Source organism: Sturnus vulgaris, chromosome 3 (assembly GCF_052056855.1).
Source record: "Sturnus vulgaris isolate bStuVul1 chromosome 3, bStuVul1.hap1, whole genome shotgun sequence".
Lineage (NCBI taxonomy): Eukaryota > Metazoa > Chordata > Aves > Passeriformes > Sturnidae > Sturnus > Sturnus vulgaris.
Window position 1 is genome coordinate 94,549,881 of NC_142245.1, and position 19,404 is coordinate 94,569,284.

Genomic DNA, 19,404 nt, shown 5'->3' on the forward strand with positions numbered 1-19,404 from the left:
TGAAATCAATACACATTACACTTACTTAAGATTCAAAAGTTATTAGACAAAAATTATTTTAAAATCTTGATTTATACCCTTAATTCCAGAAGTCTTTGTAGCACATTTGGCTACAGTTGATTAAATAACAGACGCTTTCTTAGAAAAATCATAAAATAGTAAAGAAAGATTTTGATCTCTAGCTTTTTTTAGCTATTTTTGAGGTAGAAGAAAAGAGATACATCTTAAGGGACGTATATTTTGTGTAAATTATTCTTATGCTCACAACTTTTTTAAAGAATTGGACCACCTAATAATACATTTGGAAATGTCCTAATGATTTTTTTCATCAACACTACTGCTGAAGAATAAAAAGAAATTTTCATCTTAAAATTTTCTAATTAATAAAAAAATAGTTTTCATATGAAACTTTTGTTTTTAAAGGTACCTAAATCCTTTTTCATATTTTTCTACCTCAATTCTTCATCACCATATTCTAAAAAATAATTTCTAGTTTATTTCCTTACCTTACAAGAAAGCAAAACTTCGCATTCCTCTGTAACCTTCCAATACAAAAACTCTGAGAAGTGAGGACCTAAGAAACAAAAAAATCTTAAAGAAATGTTGTAGAATGAAGAGTATCAGAAAGATCCAGTGAAAGAAAGAAAAAGGATAACAATTACAATATCCCTACACCTGAACAAGAGAGAATTCCTGAACTGCCCATGCGCTAGAAGGAAAATCCTGCAAGTTTTTATCATACTAACCTAGTGTCTACAGTTCAGCTTAGAAGCATGAACCTCGTCTGAATCTCTATGAATTAGGTATCCAATAGCAATTTTTTCATTCGGCTGCAAGCAGTATCAATAATCAGTATATAACAAACTCTACAAATGTATAGCAACTATGCGCAAATATACATTTAGTTCCTGGAATTTTGCCTCAATAGAAACAATAGGGTCAAGCTTTTAATCTTCCTTGTCTGGCATTACTTGTCTACTCTTCTGTCAATTATATTGAACAGACAACTTGTATGCTTAAAACTAAATGCAATTAAATGTTTTATTGGACTGGAGCCTACAGTAGGCACACTTCTCATGAATATTGAGAAAAGATAACCTCTTGTGAGAACTCCTTTTTTCTCTGCTTAGTGAAGGTTCTGCCACAAATTGACAATGTTGGAAAATAAGATCCACAAGGTTTCAAGTGTCTCCTAAGACTGAACATTATACTCATCTTCCAATAAAGAACGGAAGCTGTAAGTGCTTAGCATTCACCAGGAATTAATCATTAGCTGCAAACTGAGCCTAAAGTCACCAATCTGCTCCGTCTTACCTTGTTTTCTGAGAAATTCCTTTCTTTGGAGCTCAGACTCCTCCAATACTTTCTTGAATGCTAAATTTTAGAAGAGGTGAATGAAGAATGAGTTAGCCACAAAATTACTCAAAGAATAATTGAACTTCACTTCTTCATCAAAGTTTCAGTGTTTCAATCTTTCAGTGAACATACCATCTCCAATGAGAACTAACGAGGACTGGTTTTTGGCCTTTCCATCCTGAATCTGTACTGTGTAGGTACCTTCATTGTCAATTGTAAATTTTTCCATCACCATTTCTATAATGCCATTTGGACGGTCACAATTTATTTTATGCCTCTGAAATAAACAAATAAGTATTTTACTACAGTGTCAATTACTTTTGATTCCTACTGAATGAATTATGATTTATATTCTTTCTCCCACAGTCAACCTTTTTCATGTCCTTTTAATTGTAAACCAAGGAAAGAGAACTCTGTTTATTTACTGTTGTACAATAAGATCCCAGGGCTGACAGAAACCTCTGTGTGCAGCTGCATTTGGAATCCTCAAGTAATCATAACATAGCTGGTTTGTATTTGAAAATAATTGTTTATGACACTGTGTAGATTTGAAGAGCCTAACAGCCAGCCTTTAGGTGCATTACAGCTTCCAGTTCAAAGAGGGGGTTTGCTAAGCAGAAGCACTATTCCTTGCAGAGTCCAGAAACAACTGGAAATATTATGTTTCTAGGCACAAATGTGGATCTTCAAATAAATCTGTCACACCAAATCCAAAAAGTCATTCCTGCTAAATATCTGAGACATATATAGTAGTCAATAATGGATCTTATTTTCACATTAAAAAATAGTTTATCTAGGAAGAGTATAATGATTTTCTCATTTAATGCTAGGTGTAATTTTCAAAGAACACTTAAAGCAAACGACAATGAGAAAATAACTTGTGCCAACCCCACAGACTTTCTGGGAACCAAAAGGGATTGACCAAGTCCAGCAAAAGAGAGGTATAATTCTGTCAGGACATATAGTTACCCACTTAAGTATTTCAGGAATACTTAAAACACCAAATATTCACTTGAATTCTAAGTTAAATATGATTTTAACTGTTTTTGGCTTTTATGTGTTTGTTTTTTATTAAGTATTCCAGAAAGATAAATTATTGGCAAGCATCGTCATGGAAATAGAAAATTGCAAGCTAATATTAGACAAAATATGTGTTTTGAATTTTCAGGTACTGTTTTAGATACAACCATGTTTTACTAATATCCTCTTTTATTCAGTGAGTTACTGGTATGAAAACAATGTCCCTCACTAACAGTGATGTTTTTTGAATCTCAACTAAGAAATTCCTAAAGCTAAATTCAAATAATCCATAGAAGTTTCTTGGTGAATACTTTTAGGTAAATGATGTGGCCAAGGATATTGCACACTAACTTCCAATTACACAGAACAGTAAATGTCACCATCTAGAAGGAGTTATATGCAGTGAATTACTATAGACCCTGTTACTTTGAAATTTGTCATACATACTGTTAAAAGTTGTCTTATAAATAGAGTGTTTTGATAAACCTGTTTATTGGTCTCCAAAAGCAAAAAAATGGTACTAAAGTAATAGGTAGATAAAGTTTAAGGAAGGAGAAGAAAGAAGAAACTTTATAAAGGCTAGTAAAAATGCCATTTATTAAGCTCTCTTGAAACTGAAGAACCTCTAAGTTCCCTAAGACCCAAATGTAGTAGGAATGACCCCACAGATACATCTCCTTTTAGCTTTGAGGGATGCCTCTTGGCCAGCCTCAAAAACAGACTCACTCTGGCATGGATAACAGGTCTGGAAGAACAGTGTCAAACAGTCAAGATATTTAGCATTCAGCATTTTCAAATATATAAATCTTTTAAATCTTAATGGGATAATGGAAGGATGAAGAAAAAGAAAAGATGTGGAATTAAAAAAGCAGTCAGCTAACAAATTGATCAGGATAATAATTTTTTAAGGGATATGCATGTTAATTTGGATACATGATTTCCTATACATAGTGCAAAGAAAGATAAAATGTCAAAGAATAAGACAAGATTAAATTAATTGGGAAATTAAGTAGAAAATCTACTTGTGTAAGAGTTCATCGGTAAGAGTTAAGGTGATAACTGAGGAAGGTTAAAAAGAGCATTAATTAACTTACCTAACCTATCAAAATTGCAAATTTCAATGTGCAAAAGTCAAATTCTTGCTTACAGCCTCTTCCCCTCACAGGTCAAGGACTACACTGGCATTAACTTCATGAGTTCCCAGGGAGAACATTAAATTATATTTTGCCAGAAGCAGAAAAGTTAAGAAGAAAAATAAGGATGTTTTAATCTGATTCTTAATGACACTTTTTTTCTTTTATTAAACAAAATATTAAAATATTCAAATTAAGGCTGAGTAAATGGGGCTCAGTTCATTTCATTTTAAGCTTATTTTGAAATCGTACTAAAAACACTCCCTGTTAGGATCTAGCAGGAAAAATTTATCACTTCAGCCAATGTCAAGAATCAGGCTACAATTCACCACCATAATGGTCTATTGAACATGTTCAGTGACTGTAGCCCAGTCTCCAGACAGGTTTTAGAGTGCAATTAGGCTTCTAACTATTGCCATTATGCAGCAAGATGAAGTTCAATGATTTTATGGGCATCATAAATATTAGGCTTTTATGTGGCTTTCCACAAAAATATCATCTGTCTCCAAACATAAATGTCACCTGTGGGTTACTAATTAAAGAGAAGAAATAATGCAGCTTCATTTCAAGACTCTTTCTGATGTCAACACTTCCAAAACATATGCAAACTAAAAATAGCTCATTCTGTTCCATTAACATCTCCAAGACAGAGTATTGTCATTTCAATACATCCTAGGCACAAATATTCAGGTTTTCAGTGTATGGTTTATTACTTCTTAAAGCTAAAAAAAACAGAGCATAATTTTACTCAGAAATACTTCTTCCACTTGTCAATATGTAATTAAAGTAAATGCCCTTTGCTTTTCTATGGTGTAAAAATGCTGATAAAGCTTCTCTGACCCAAACCAGGATTTGCATTCTCAAAAAAAAAAAAAAAAAAGGAAGTGATACCATATAAAAATTTTAAGTCTATGAACACTGCTGCATTGTCAAGGTCAAGTGCCTCCCACTTTGGGAACAGCATGTCTTGTTGGTTGGGAATTTAAAACTGTACTTGAAGCAGATATTTTTTTGAGATATTTTTCTAAAATATTTGTCCTTAACACTGGTCTGTATGTAAATTCTCCTTCTGTTTGGCTGTTGATCATCTAATTACCAAAAATGAATTGCAAGAATCCAACTCTTTGTCCAGTATGAATAGGCTCACTCTGCAACAGGAATTCTATACTGAAAAAAAATATTTGAGTTATAGATTGGCCTTCTTTTCAGGTGTTATCACACCTTCATAACATGATATTAGGAAACTATAGTGTCCAGAGAACTACAGGCCTGTCAGCCTGACCTCAGTGCCAGGGAATATTAAGAAGCAGATACATCTTGAGGACACCAAGCAACAGACACAGGACAACCAGGGGATCAGGCGCAGGCAGCACGGGCTTGTGAAAAGCAAGTCCTGCTTTACTGACCTGATAACCTTCAGTGGCAAGGTGACCCACTTAGTGGGTGAAGGAAGGGCTGTGGATATTGTCTACCAGGAATTAAGTCAAGCCTTTGTCACTGTTTCCCACATTCTCCTGGAGAAACTGGCTGCTCATAGCTTGGATGCATGCACTAGCCCCTGGCTGGACAGCCAGGAGCAAAGTAGTGGTGAATGGAGTTAAATCCATTGGGTGGATGTCACAAATTATATTCTCCAGGGCTCAGCAGTGGAGACAGTCCTGTTTAACATCTTTTATCAATGATCTAGAAGGATCAAGTTGGGTGGGAGTGCTGATCTGCTGGAGGGTAGGAAGACTCTGCAGAGATATCTTTACAAGTTGAATAGATGTCTCAAGACCAATTGTATGAAGTTCAACAAAGCCAAGGGCCAGGTCATGCCCTTGGATCAAAACAAGGCTTGGGAAGGAGTTACTGAAAAGTGGCCCAGTGGGAAAGGACCTGGAGGTGCTGGTCAACAGCTGGTTGATCACGAGCCATCAGCATGTGCCCATGAGGTCAAGCAGGCCAATGGCATCCTGGCCTTTATTAGCAACAGTGTGGCCAGTAGCACCAGAGCAGTAATTGTACTCAGCACTGCTGAGGCCTCAGCTCAAATCCTGTGTTCAGTTCTGGGCTCATCACTGCAAGATGGGCATTGAGGTGCTGGAGTGTGTCCAGAGAAGGACAGAGCTGGTGAGGGGTTATGAGCACAAGTCCTGTGAGAAGCATCTGGGGGAGGTGGGCTTGTTTAGCCTGGAGAAACAGAGTCTCAGGGGGACCATTAGTGCTCTCTACAGCTGCCTGAAGGAGGGCCCAGTGGGGATCAGTCTCTTCCCCCAAGTAACAAGCAAGAAAGGGACTCAAGTTGCATCAAGGGAGTTTAGACTGGATATCAGGAAAATTTTCTTCACTGAAAAGGCTGTCAAGCATTGTACCAGGCCCAGGGAAGTGGCTGAGTCACCATCACTGGAGGTATTGAAAACACAAGTAGATGTGGCACTTAGGGACATGATCTAGTAGTGGACTTGGTAGTGTCATGTTAACTGTTGAATCCGTGATCTTAAAGGACTTTTCCAACTTAAATGACTCTATGAATCTATGATAATAATAGAAACCTACAGGTTTCTTAAACAAAATCACTCATGTATATTACTCATTATGTACTTACCTCACTGTTTTCAACTTCTTTATCATTAATAACAAATCTGAAAGTAGAATCTGGAGATAAGCTTTCAGCCTGAATCCAGAAACGAACTTCTCCTTTATCAAGAACCTCATAAGCTAATTCTGATTTCAGTGGTATTGCTACAAAAAGAAAAGAATCAAAAATCAATAGTTCAGTAAACCTTTTGAGAAATAGGTATATCATAGTAAAATATTAGCAATTCCCTATTATTTATGGATTTCTGGATATCAAATAAATTTTACACTGGGAAAAGTCCTCTAATGCAGCCTTTGGCTGATTTTTAAATTAATTTCTCATAGAAAGAAGAGAATTTACAGCTTACTGTTTGTACATTGTGTAAGGATTTGGCTAGTAACCATCTATAATTCATTGTCATTAAACTTCAGAGACATTTAGGAATGATGATTTTATTTTATGTCAACCAATATTCTTCCAAAAAAACTAAAAGATAAGGAAGCAAGGTGTTCCATGGTAAATGAAGCTGCCGTGAAATATGAAGTTGCCATTATCTCAGGAAAAATCTTTTTGGAACTCCAGTCATTAGTATGTAATTATATTCCTTCTAGAAGTGTCTAACAGATTCAGATCTTCAACTTACTTGGATTCTTTATTTCATAGCTTAATGCCATCAAACGTTCAAACTCTGAAAATAAGAAAAATATTCACGTTTTAATTTATTCTGAAAGATATCTACAGCAAATGGGTGTAAACAAAAGTAAATATCAGCATCAGCAAAGTTATCTCTTTAAAACTTGTATATGAATACACAGCTCTTCAGAAAATGACTGAAAAATAAGATTTAGGAAACACAAACTCCAATACATGGATTTAGCAAATGTTGCTATTGCATGCATTTTAGTGTACACTCTTACACAAGAGAATCTAAAGAAAGGCTAAAAACTATTTTAAACTTTAAAAATAGCAGTATGAAAGAAAGATGGGAAACAATAGATTCTAAGCAGTGAAAAGGTTCCTTTATCCCATGCCTTCTTTTCTCAGACTGTTCCTGAAAATTTTGTTTTACTGTGGCAGGAAACAGGATTGAGTGCAGGTTAGTCTGAAAACAGTACAGAAAGTTCTAGTTAATGCATTAGATCCTTATGAAGGCTGTGTGAGAGTCTAGAATTCTGTTTTTTAGATTTCCATACTAATCCTATTTGTTATAGTCATTACCAATAAAGACTTGGAAAGCGAACATTACTGCCAATTCCAAATTTACAGATAATATAAAGACGAGAGAAAATTAGCATGGATTTATGACATAGTAGAGGATTTAGCAATATTAAAGGAGAATTTATAGCTTTTGAGAGAGTAAATGGACGGTGAAAAGATGGTTTTCAGTGTTAAGATGCAAAATCTGATACCTTTTTTCTGCTTTTTTTTGTTTGGTTTGGGTTGGGTTTTTTCCTTGAACATGGATTTCTTCCCAACACATACTTGGAAAGGGTGGCTTGACATGTTTCTCACTGTGATTCCTTAAATGGCTTAGTAGGTTGAGAAGCAGAGGGATTTTAATACTTGAGGAACTGGGCAGAGCAATTACAGTCCAGGACTGGGAAAGCACCAAAGTAATTTTTATTTTATGTAAAATAGCAAATTCTCCTCTTTGCTTTTTATGTCAGCATTTCTCAATGATAAAACAAAGTGAGACTGAAGCAAATTAATTGTGAATCCAGTGAAACAAAATAGCTACAACGAAATAAAGCAAAACAAATATATATGTAAGCCAAATGATAATTTAACCCAGTGTATTTAGACCTTGTTAAAGTATTGTCATTTTTCTCACTAATTTCCTGCATCTCATCATGAGAAACTTCATCTAGAGCCTCAAGCACAATTGAAAGTGTAAGGGATATTTACAAACATCATTATTATCCCAGCATAAGGAAAGCAATTCTGATTTGCCATATTTGTTATCTTTATCTAGAAAATGTTGCCCGAAGTTGTCCCAGCTTTCATTATTATGATAATCAGAAAAATAAGTAACCGCACAAAGCCTGTTGTATGTTTTTTTGTTTTTCTTTAATGCATAGGAAATAATGTGAGAGTTGTAGGGTTCTATTCTTTTTTCATTGGGCAATTTTTAGTGCAATTGAAGTGATACAGTGAAGAAAGATTTAAAATTGTAAGGACCTTACCTTCATCATCCATAACGAAGCTGGAGGAAACCCCATCTGTGTCACTAACTGAGATAGAGTAAGTTCCCAAGTCTGATTTATCAGGATTTTTGAAGTACAGCTTAGAACTGAAACCACCAATGAAGAAGAATATAATTAGCTGGTTATCAAATTTTTAACACAACTTACTGATTTCCTTTGATAGATTGCCATGACTTACTGATTTCCTTCTGTTTCAATCTTAAACTTATGAGAATCATCAATCTCCTCATAAGATTTACCCCATGCAAAATGAGATGCATCTGTTGCTTCTTTGCACTCAAAAGCCAGGTAAATATTACCCTCATCATCCACACCTGAATAGATTTCTTTCGTTCCTGCAAAATAAGCATCAACTCAAATGTCAAGACTGCATTTTTCTGTCAAGGTGCAAATCATAAATTACTAAAGCCCATATCTATTTTGTCCTAAAAGATACTGATTTTATTAGCAGGTCTTAAAGCAGGTTTATGTCATGTGCTGACTCAGCATCACGTGCTAGTTTCTTACTCTTCATGCAAGAAAGGAATGATAGTACTAATAAATGCTTATTGAGAAATAAATGAATAAGATAAAACTTAATATGAGAAGACATGAATGTTTAAACAAATCAATTTTATTGTAATTCCTGGATCTTTAATAAATGTGTTGTCATACCAAGTAGCACCTCGGTTAGAATAAAAACCAGAATAACTGATTATCAAATAACTCCTGCAGTAAGTAAAAGAAAAAATTCTGATCAGTGTCTCTGTATCCACATGACTTTTTCTTTAAGTTTTAAGGCTAAGAGCTTCTTAATTCTTTAAATACTTATATGTGATATAATATCAAATTAGATTGACTAAACTCAATTCCAAGTATTTTCGTATTTTAGAAACAGAGGAGATTAAGCAGATCATGTTACCTGGCCGTTCCTCAACAAGCACTGGTTCAGATATCTCAGATGACTTGCCTATCCCAGCATCATTCACTGCACGAACTTTGAAAACATAGGTATGACCCTCATGTAAATCAGTGACCTTAAACAAGATAAAGGGCAAAGCCAATTTAAAAACAATCTAAATTATTTTGTTTACCATATGAAGATATTAGCAGAAGCTGAAGTTCGAATACATATCTTTTGTTATACTCAATCAGAACTTCCAGTACTCAGTTTTATATTAGTGTTAATTAATGAAAGTGTTACCTTAAAATAGCGCTTTGGAGTAGGTTTTTCATTAGCAGTGATCCAGTCTTCTGAATCTACTTCTTTATAGTCCACTAAATACCCAGTAATAGGGCTTTTGCCTTCATACACAGGAGCTTTCCACAGAAGAACTAGTGAAGTATTTCTAATTTCACATATCATGAGATCATAGGCAGGACCTAAAATATTTCAAATATTGGAAATTTATTTCAATACAATTAAATTTCCAAGCTGTCTCTGTAGAGGCTAAAATGTATCACTATAATTGACTATATTTGCTTTCAAAAATCTCATCCTTTACAATACACCTGGTATATGTGATGTTTAGGTAATTTTCCCCTCATGGCTGTATACAGCAATACCTCCCTTATACAGTGAGTGACATTAGTATTCTGAAGCATAGTTTCTTAGCTAGATCTCAGTAACTCTATTTTAAGGTGAAGTTAATCATGTGGAAAATCCATGCAGTTTAAGATTTTCCAACAAGCAGAAGAGGCTTCTTGTCTATTATTTAACTCACCAGCCTCACATCAAAGTTGCTTCACTGAGCCTGATTCAGGTTAATAATTTAACATCAGGATTTTTTATCTTTTCATTAGTATACATTGACCATGATCTTTCAAAGTAATCCAAAATTCAGTGGCACCTGGAACTTTGGATCAGGCTTCTTGTTCCCTGACAGAAGAATTTTTATTATGAGCTGGATAGCTGCAGCCAATAGGAACTTCTCAGGATGAATGACATCTGTTAGAAGAAAAATTTAAACCAAAAATACCCTGATATTCTACAAATAAATGAGAGTTTATGTTCCTCCTACTATACTTTCCTTCTTCTTCACCTAACTGTTGAAGTGCCATTCAGTCTAACTTATAGAAATTATTTTTTACTATACTCTTGATAATTATTTACACTAATAAATAAATATAAATGCAAAGGCATAGTCATATAAGTTTCCTACCATAGTCAAACAGTCATGACAGAATATCTATATTCAGTCAAATTATGTAGCTTGCTCCTTGTGCTTTAGACGTAGAGCAAGGAAAGATGAAGACGTTAAGATTAACTTGGCACTTAGGGACTTCCTCAGTTTTTCAAGACATTAATTTTCCCTACAACACATCTTATCACTTAAAATAACAATTAAAAATCGAGTGAAAAGCCTTACAAATAAATCTGATTGCTATTCCAGCCTACATGATGTTAACCAATGTTGAATGAACATAAAATTTGTAAAGGATGATATTAAGCAAATATACTCGGCGAAAGAAAGAGACTGGAAAAGTTTTTCTCCAAAGTAGATAAACACATTTCAGAAATGAAGCATATTATATACCTGTTGCAGCCTTTATAAGGATAAATATTAGATTTCTCATGGAAAGACTTCCATTTTCAAGGATCCTAAAGCCCTCCCTCAGGGCTCTTTAAAAATCCCAATCTGAATGTCTATATATCCACAGTTAATTAAAAATCCACTGTCAAATGGACCCAATAGAAATCTAGACAGTAGAAGGAAAAGTAATGAAGCATGTTCTGTTCTGAGGAGTCTGAGAATAGACAGACATTTCTTTTTATTTAAAGCAATGTAAGATAATCCATTAACTATCATTGCTAACTCACAGAAACTCACAGAGACACTTAAGACTAAAGTTCTGTGGGAGAATGAAATAATTATGAACTCTGGGCAAAGAATCCATCACTTATGCTGGAATTCCTGCAAAAGGTTTTTGGCCTTTCTAAGGAAATCTTCCTTCTGTATCAAAAGGTGAAAGACTATTTTGTTGACACTGGGAGTATATTGCAGTCACATTACATTAGTTCTTTAAAATCTTTAGTCAGTCAGAGAAGAGGGTCAGGCTCTTTTTCCCAATCTTAAATCTCAACAATTTATTTTCATTATTGCTAAGCTAATACATTTTGTTCAAAAACGTATTTTTAATAAAGGCTTGTGAAATATTTAACGGTTCGGAGTTTTGAGGGTTTTTGTGGGGTGGGCAATGTTCTTTGCTTGTAGGGGTTTTTTTAAGCAGGAGGAAAGCAATACTGTCTGTTCAACTCATATCATAATGAGAACAATGTAATCAGCCAAACACTAAAAAGGTCAGATTGTTCATTATGGAAATTTCACTCTCTCCATTTCCATTTCTGAAAACACATTTTATTTCATTTCTTTATTTGTCATTTAAAATGAAGGATAATTTTTACTTCTTTACACACTACGTAATTTCAATGATGTTTTGAAAACACTGTAGAGAGCATAAATTGTAGATAATTTCTATAAGAAAAATAATTGTTCAAATGATGATGCATTTACACTAAATATTACCAGATTATAAGAAAATGTAAAAAGTGAAAGTGAATTAAGGTCAGGAGATTAACCATTTCATTATTGACAGTTTGTCATGTCAGTAAATCCATATGGTAAGATTTATGAATTCTGAAGAATTTAGCTAGAAAACATAAAAACAAACAGCTTTTCAACAAAGAATATGGGCATTTAAAGGAATGCACTTGGAACTTAACAACGTAATTTTTGTTTCAGAGGGCAAAAAGGGGGATTTTTAAGAAGGCAAACGACTCACAGGAAGTAGAGTTATAGTTACTCTACTCAGCACTGAAAAATATTTATTTGGAGCAGTGTCTCCAGTTTGTGCACTGCCATTCAAGAAAGAAGTGAACCAACTAGAAAAAGTTAGAAGAAGGGCAAAAACAGTTTTCATTAACAATAAGGAATACATGATCTATAGGGAAGGTTGCAGGAAGAAAGATTCAGGAATGTAAGAGAAACTTTCAAGCTGCAAGCATAGCAAGATTAGGAATGGATCTTTCTCAAGGAACCTTGACATTTCATGAGGAGAAGACTTTAAAGATAGATTAGACAAGCCTCTGTTGAGGAGATAGGTATAGGTAACCTGCAACTGAGCAAGCAGCTGGATTAGATGCCATTTGAGAGTCTGTCCTCATAAACAATTCCATGATCTTATCGAATTTTTTCTTGTTCCTAGTAAGAACCATAGCATATATTTTACCTATAGCATAGAAAAGAAAACAGAAATTTCCCTGCCATGTTATGCCACCTCATTAGTAATTTTGATAGTTTTACAGTTCTAAATTTAGGAGTTTTGTGGGGCTTTTTCTTTACTGAAAAAATAACAGTGTGAATATTTATGCTCAGAACAGATGCTTTAGGTGTCAGACAGTCTCTGATGACATAAACAAGTATTAGAATGGATTTTTAGGTACATACCAAAGATCAGTGTCATATCTAGAATTCAGTATAACAACACAGCAATATTTTACAACATTTGCAGGAAAAGAAGGTGGAAATATTTTGAAGTGATAGGCCCCTGTGTTTTCACTGTGGCCTGTACTTGTGACACACTTGTTTAAGCAAATCAGTCCAGACATCAGAAATAGCTTCAGCAAATGTGTTTCTCAGTATGAGTAACAGTGTTAAAGTGTTATAAAATATGAAAAGAGGACCTTCAGAAACCCTTTCATAGCCTATTTACAGGCCTTGAGCATTGCTGTGGGGAAATAATTCTTTAAATGTTCACCATTTAAAATATATAAAACATACTATATAAAAACATAACATATATACATAGCATATATATTATATATTATGTATTACATAGCAAATTTATATGCTCACATGAGGTTGGTTACAGTTTAATTTCCCTTTGTTGAGGGTCGCAAATTCCAGTACTTATAATTGCAATTAATACTCTTTGGCTACATCTGCACTGCCAAACTACAGACAACCTAAACACGGCTTGAGTACTAGAGCAGTCACTCCTGCTGTATGTTTGTTAGCACGTTTGTTCTAACACCTGGTTAATAATCTCTCAGGTAACACTTGGGTACAATCTAGGGGAAATACACATATATGGGTAGACTATTTGAGAATAGACTAGCTGTGCCACTTGTCTCTACAACAAGAAACAGGCCCCACTTATGTGTTATTTATGACTGAGAGCTAACGTCATTTTGGAGTCTGAAACTCCAGGAATATTCTTAATAGAGACAGCATTTATGGTGCAGAGATATTGTACAGGTGGTGAGTGTGAGATGGAGCTTGTAGGGTTGAAGAGGTAATAGAAACACATAAAGGCTCAACATTATTTTGAGCTGGTGAGAGCAGTGAAAGAAAGGGACACTTAACAAGCTAAATAAAGGTCATCTATTTCCCAGGACACTCAATGTCATCACTGGAGGTGTGGAGGTAACTTTTAACAGATCTCAGAACTAAGGGCAATCTCAATGGTTACTGTGGAAGAAATTAAGCAAAAGACATCCTGCAGAACTCTGTGGTTGTGTTTTAAGGACTTTGAGATTCATGCAGAACTAATAGACTTACCAGGTTCTGGCATAGTCCAGGCTTTACATTTAAAATGCTCACTGGGATCTGAAGGTTGACCTATTCCAACCAGATTTGCAGCAGCAACTTTGAATTCGTAGAAGGCATCTTCAATCAAATCCTCTACCTTTTTTCATTTGAGAAAACAATTCAATATATCAAAAGCCACGATTTATATTCATTTAATAAATACTTGAATATAAACATTAGTTAATTAAGTACCAGGCCTTACTGCCATGCTGAAGGGTCTAATTGGAAGATTTTACTCTTAAACCAAACACACTGCAGAGTTCTATATTTTATGTCCACGTTTCAGTCACATAATCCTATGAATAACAGCACTCATATATTGGCATGAAAAGCTGTAAGAGCTTAGAGCAAAGGTTCAAGGAGCCCAATCAACGAATGACCCACAGCAGATACTTATGGGTGAGTGTTCTAAAATGAGATACCTTCTTGCATTGCTTGTGAATGGCTGTTCATAAGCCATTCACTTAAGTAAGAGTTTGAATTGAGTATTGGTTAAAAAGGTTACAATGGACTGACCAATGAAGAAAAGGAAATCATAGGAAACTAAAAGAAAAAACAATCCAATTGGTTCCACAATGTGTTGATATAACTCCAGGAAAGACCCTCTCAATAGTATTTCATGGCTGGTACAAATCTTTCTCTTTATGTTGGTACTATTACAAAGTGAGAAAATAAGCATTGGCAATGGGATGAGCAGAATCCATAATATTCCTCTACAAACATCCCTGGTAAGTGAACTGTGAATTATCTAATGAGCCCGTCCCCACAACACCATTTCAGATTTTGAGATCAAAGTAGAGGACTAAAAGGCATGAATGTCTTGACACCCAGAACACCTCATGTCAGCAGCTCTCTTCTATCCTTCTTCTTCCAGAGCACCTAAATACAAAAACCAAGTCTTCTACACCTGATTCCTCTGAATGATTTTCCCACAATTATATTTAATCAAATGTCTCAAGAGAGACAGCTGAGACTAGTACTCCTAGTGGAGATGCCAAACAGTTTAGGATTTTCATGAATAAATAGTTCTCTTTGAAAATGTGAGATAAAAAAGGATTTTGGTGTCATTTTTTAACAATAAAAAACATGTGATGGTAACAAACATAGGGGGTAGCATCAAATACAAAACCAAAGCAAACAAGGTAACACAGAAAAGTTAGGCACTAAAATAATTTAGACAGAACTTCCTGAAGACAAGGAGCTTCACCCAAGCCACAAGACAGAATAACAGATCAGCCTGTAAAAATTATTTTAAAATCCCAGGTTATTAAGGGAAAGAATATTTGTGGAGTTCCCATAGAATTATTTAATCAGAGAAGGTTAAACCTTTAGTGATTTCCCAGTGCTGCACTGAATATCTCGGGCATTCTCTGCTTGCAGTATGTCATAAAATATTCTTTGCTACTAAAAGCTGTCTTGGTTTTATTTCCCATCAGTATTTCAGAATCTAGTCATTCAAAGTAATGTACGAAGATGCACCTTTAGGCATAAATACAATTACTGGCAGGATTGACACTTAAATATCTAGTTAAATTCTCAGTGGTGGCCCCTAATTTACATTACTCATTTGTTTACATTAAAAATAAAAATATGTTGAAAGAATTGCTTAGTACTGCCCTTTCATGCCTACCCTACCTGCCCTTATTTATTTCTCAACATCTATGCTTCATCTGCTATGTCAGAGATGCCAGTGATAGAATCAGTCACAAGCACACTTGCATCTGAGCACTGCTGCCTGCCTTCTATGCATGAAACATTCTTCTTCAGCTCATCTGCATCATTGTCTTCTATTTCAGTGTCAAATACCTGCAAGACTTACTTCTGCCCTAGGGTTTACAGGAAATTTGCTGCCTTGCAGAAATGAAATTGTAAGTATTAGTGAGTAAAATCTGTTTGTTTAACTTAATTTAAAAAGCATCACATTATTGATTACTTGCTATGTCCTATCTCCCTAACTTTTCTTCATGGAAGTTCACATCCAGATTTTCTTATTTTAAGAAACATTTAATATATTGCAAATGCAACCAGAAGTAATTTATTTCAAAAGTGGTATTTTGTAAAGGAGGTGATGAGACAGAAGGCTGAGTTTATTAATATACATTCTTTTTCAGCTGAAGGCAGATTTTGAGAGTAAGAACAGGGACAGTTACAGTTTTCTTCTCAACCCATCTTCATTTCATTTTCAAGTCCTCAGTTCTACAGAGAGCAGTTATCTGTCCTGCTAAATGCTTCCATCCTTTCTCTGTGTGTTATTATAGTGATGATGTATACAGTGACCATTAATGAAAATAGCTTGTGGAACATTTTATAGCTCATCTTTTTCCTTCTGAAAAATGTGCTTCACACTTTTCCCTAAAAAATTTTCTTATCTGAATGATCTTATTCCTATTATAATTTCATAGTAGGGGATGGCACTGATTCTTTAGCCCAGGTTTAACCTTGTTGTATTCTGAATGGAAGTATTGAACTAAGTATTTAAAGAATTTCTCTGTTACAAAAATCTGAAGGAAAAATCCAAATTAACTCCAAAAATATAATGATCAAAAAATACTAACCGTATAAATCGTCTGGGTAATAAGGGAAGAATTTACTTCATGCCAGTTTTGATGGTTAGCTTCCCGTTTATCCATATAATAACCAAGGATTGGTGAACCTCCACTGTATGTTGGTGCTTTCCAGCCAAGTGTCATTGAATGTCCATCACAGTTCAGAAGAGTGATACCATGAGGATATGAAGGACAAGCTACAAGAAAATAAGCAACCTGAGAGTTAGGACAGAGTCTAAAACACTGCAGTGTAGAAGTTGCTTCGCATTTTTTATATTGCTTCTATTTTCTGCAGCATACTGCTCTCAGCTGCATAATGATAGCAAAGAAGTTGTAAAGTTGCTAACCAACATTCATTTTATCACCATATATAAACATGGAAGGTTTTAAAACATCTGCCTAACATTTTTCCCTCTCAGAAGGTAGCAAGGAAGAATAGATGATCTTTGCAGGGAAATAGTAATGTTAGCAAGTGTCTCCAGACCAAAAATTATGCTAAAAGATTTAAATGGGTCAAAGATCTCTTCCTTGTAAGAAAAATAGAAGCTGCTCAAATACTACTGGAATACAGTAAAAATCATCCAATTAAAAAAAGAAAGTGGATTATAAACTTGAATGAAATTAAGTCATATGACTGACTGATCTATGGCCACCACAGTTTTCCTGTTCTACCCTGATATATATTTTATTCAGACTGTGACTGCTCTTTGCCCTAGAAAGAATAGAAGATATTTGGACTTTCAGTGGCTTAACCTATGTTGAGGCAGGAAAGTAATGTCCTTCATGAGGTTACTTGCATGAGTTTAATTCCTTCTGTAGCGGAAGCAAAAATGTCACCAAGGCACTTTCCTAGGTTTGAAGAAAACCCTTTTTCTGAGCTTTTTAATCCCCTCCTACTGGGAAGCACCCCTTGTAGCAAGCAGTTTTGTATTTAACATCCATACTTGAAAGTCTGCCCAAAGTCTGCCCAAAGATACTGCCTTCTTGACACTGGGGCGCTTCAATCAGTACAGCTAACACCTGCCCCTAAATCTGATCTAATACTTTCAGTTGAATTAACAGTATAACTTGAGAGAATGTAACTTACCTCATTCAGAAGAGAATACATTAGCAAAGGCCTCAGTGCAGTCTCTGATCTTGTAGCTGTACTAGTGATCACCATGAAAACCGATAGCAATCAGCAGAACTGCCCTTTCATTCTTTTTATTTTTTTTCCCCCATATATGGTGCTATACTCAGAGGTCAAAAAATGTAGCCTTTGTGTTTAGTGCCACTTCTTGGTAAATAAAAATGACCATAGCAAACTCCTGTAAATAGTCTTAAAATAATGCTACAGAAAGATTCTGGCCATGCTAATGTTGAGTCATCTATGAATAGTCCTGCTATATTCCTGTAAAGGCCACAAAAATGATAAAAGCCGTTCACATCTCATAAGTGTGTGTGTAAGATCCACGTGCTCTGTGTTTGATACCCCATGCAACCCTCATCTCCAAAGCACACAGTGACAAATAGGTGCAAGTGCATTTACAACATTGTGTGATAGATGTGCAAGTGTCCATGCACCACCTACCCATGTGAGACACACTTCTTCCTAAAAAAGTCAAATAGAGTAACTTTGTCAGCAACATACAAATTTACTTTCTGTTGACTACCCTGAATTCTAAATCTTTTAGAGGATTATTTCTCACAAGTGTGTCTACTGGTTTTCTCCAAGAGTAGAGGGCACTCTACTGGGGAAAATGTGTCCTATTTAAAATTTTTCTCTATGGAGCTTAATTCAAATTGAACCATGATAGCCCAGATCTGTGTGCTCTTTGTTGTAAATTCAACCTTTCCCTCAACATGTACCATTCCCACTGAAGGTTGCACGACTGATCTTACACAGAATTTTGTTTGTAGTACACCAGGGGAGGTAGATTGTGCTCCAACCTGGAGCAAAAAAAGGGGATTTTCTGTCTGGTTCAGCTACACAGTGATAAAGCTTATTGAAACTCTTCTAAATGGAGCAGATTCCATGCTTAAATGTTTTGTACCACTCCAAGTCACTCAGAAACTAATCGTCTAACTTAATCAATATTTAAATTTCTTTGATACAGCCTAGGAGCAAAAGGCAACTTAGTCATTAAAGTGCATTTTACCCAATATTTCTAACAGTCACTACAAATAACTTTTTTTTTTATAAAACAATGTCTTTTCTCTACCATAGCCACATGCCAGAGAATAGACATCATTAAACAGATGTACATGACGGCTGCAAGGTATACTATTATATAAATCAGACCAAAAGAGATGATTGCTGAAAATATGTCTCTCATTCTGGAAACAAGAAGCTGAGTTACACAGAACCACACTTACTAAGAGCTGCCTGAACTGTTACAGCCTCTGACTCCTGTGAGTTTTCACTCAATCCCAGAGCATTTGCAGCTTTCACACGGAAGACGTATTGCTCTCCAGTTTCCAAACCATGAACAACAAACCTGGGTTAAAAAAGACAGCATCACAAATTAGTTTATACTTTACAGGAATCATTCTATGCTGTAACATTAAATTGTTGTATCAAATAAAAAGTTCAACTTCATGAGTGCTTCACAAAGGAAAATATTTCCAAGAGGGAAATTGCAATACAATGGCATGATGTGGTACAGTGTAACTCAATGGGACACTGTAGCAAAAATCGCAGTACAGATTGTTAGTACTGATCTAGCAGATGAAGTCAGATAAAACATAATATATTCCCTCTGAATTTTGGCTTGCTAAATACTAATCTATTCTGGGAAGGAACCGTATTTTCCGCTGTAGTTTTACAGTCATTGTCAAAAATAGTTTTCAGTTTTGATCTGAGGTTATAGGCAATTACTGTACTAAATAAAATACTCAGAGCTATCCTATAGTAAGATATGTTCACGTATGAAGAAATGAAATGTTTTTTCTTATTTTTGTGCTTTCTCAACCCCCTTTGACCAAGAATTAGTCTCTACTTTTCCTTTAATCATATTTCTCAACTACTTGAAAAAA

General features: G+C 35.0%; 1 protein-coding gene across 1 annotated transcript in view; it reads right to left on the bottom strand.

Moving 5' to 3' along the window:
• MYOM2 (myomesin 2) overlaps positions 1-19,404 on the bottom strand; it is an 86,346-nt gene that overhangs the window by 15,397 nt on the left and 51,545 nt on the right. The window contains exons 18-29 of the mRNA XM_088162299.1: positions 18,745-18,866; positions 16,399-16,586; positions 13,814-13,940; positions 9,457-9,635; positions 9,175-9,289; positions 8,452-8,608; positions 8,253-8,359; positions 6,713-6,757; positions 6,097-6,233; positions 1,489-1,633; positions 1,315-1,374; positions 507-574 (exon numbers count right to left, since the gene is read on the bottom strand). Coding sequence (XP_088018425.1) covers positions 507-574; positions 1,315-1,374; positions 1,489-1,633; positions 6,097-6,233; positions 6,713-6,757; positions 8,253-8,359; positions 8,452-8,608; positions 9,175-9,289; positions 9,457-9,635; positions 13,814-13,940; positions 16,399-16,586; positions 18,745-18,866 — 1,450 coding nt within the window. The remainder of the gene's footprint in view (positions 1-506; positions 575-1,314; positions 1,375-1,488; positions 1,634-6,096; positions 6,234-6,712; positions 6,758-8,252; positions 8,360-8,451; positions 8,609-9,174; positions 9,290-9,456; positions 9,636-13,813; positions 13,941-16,398; positions 16,587-18,744; positions 18,867-19,404) is intronic.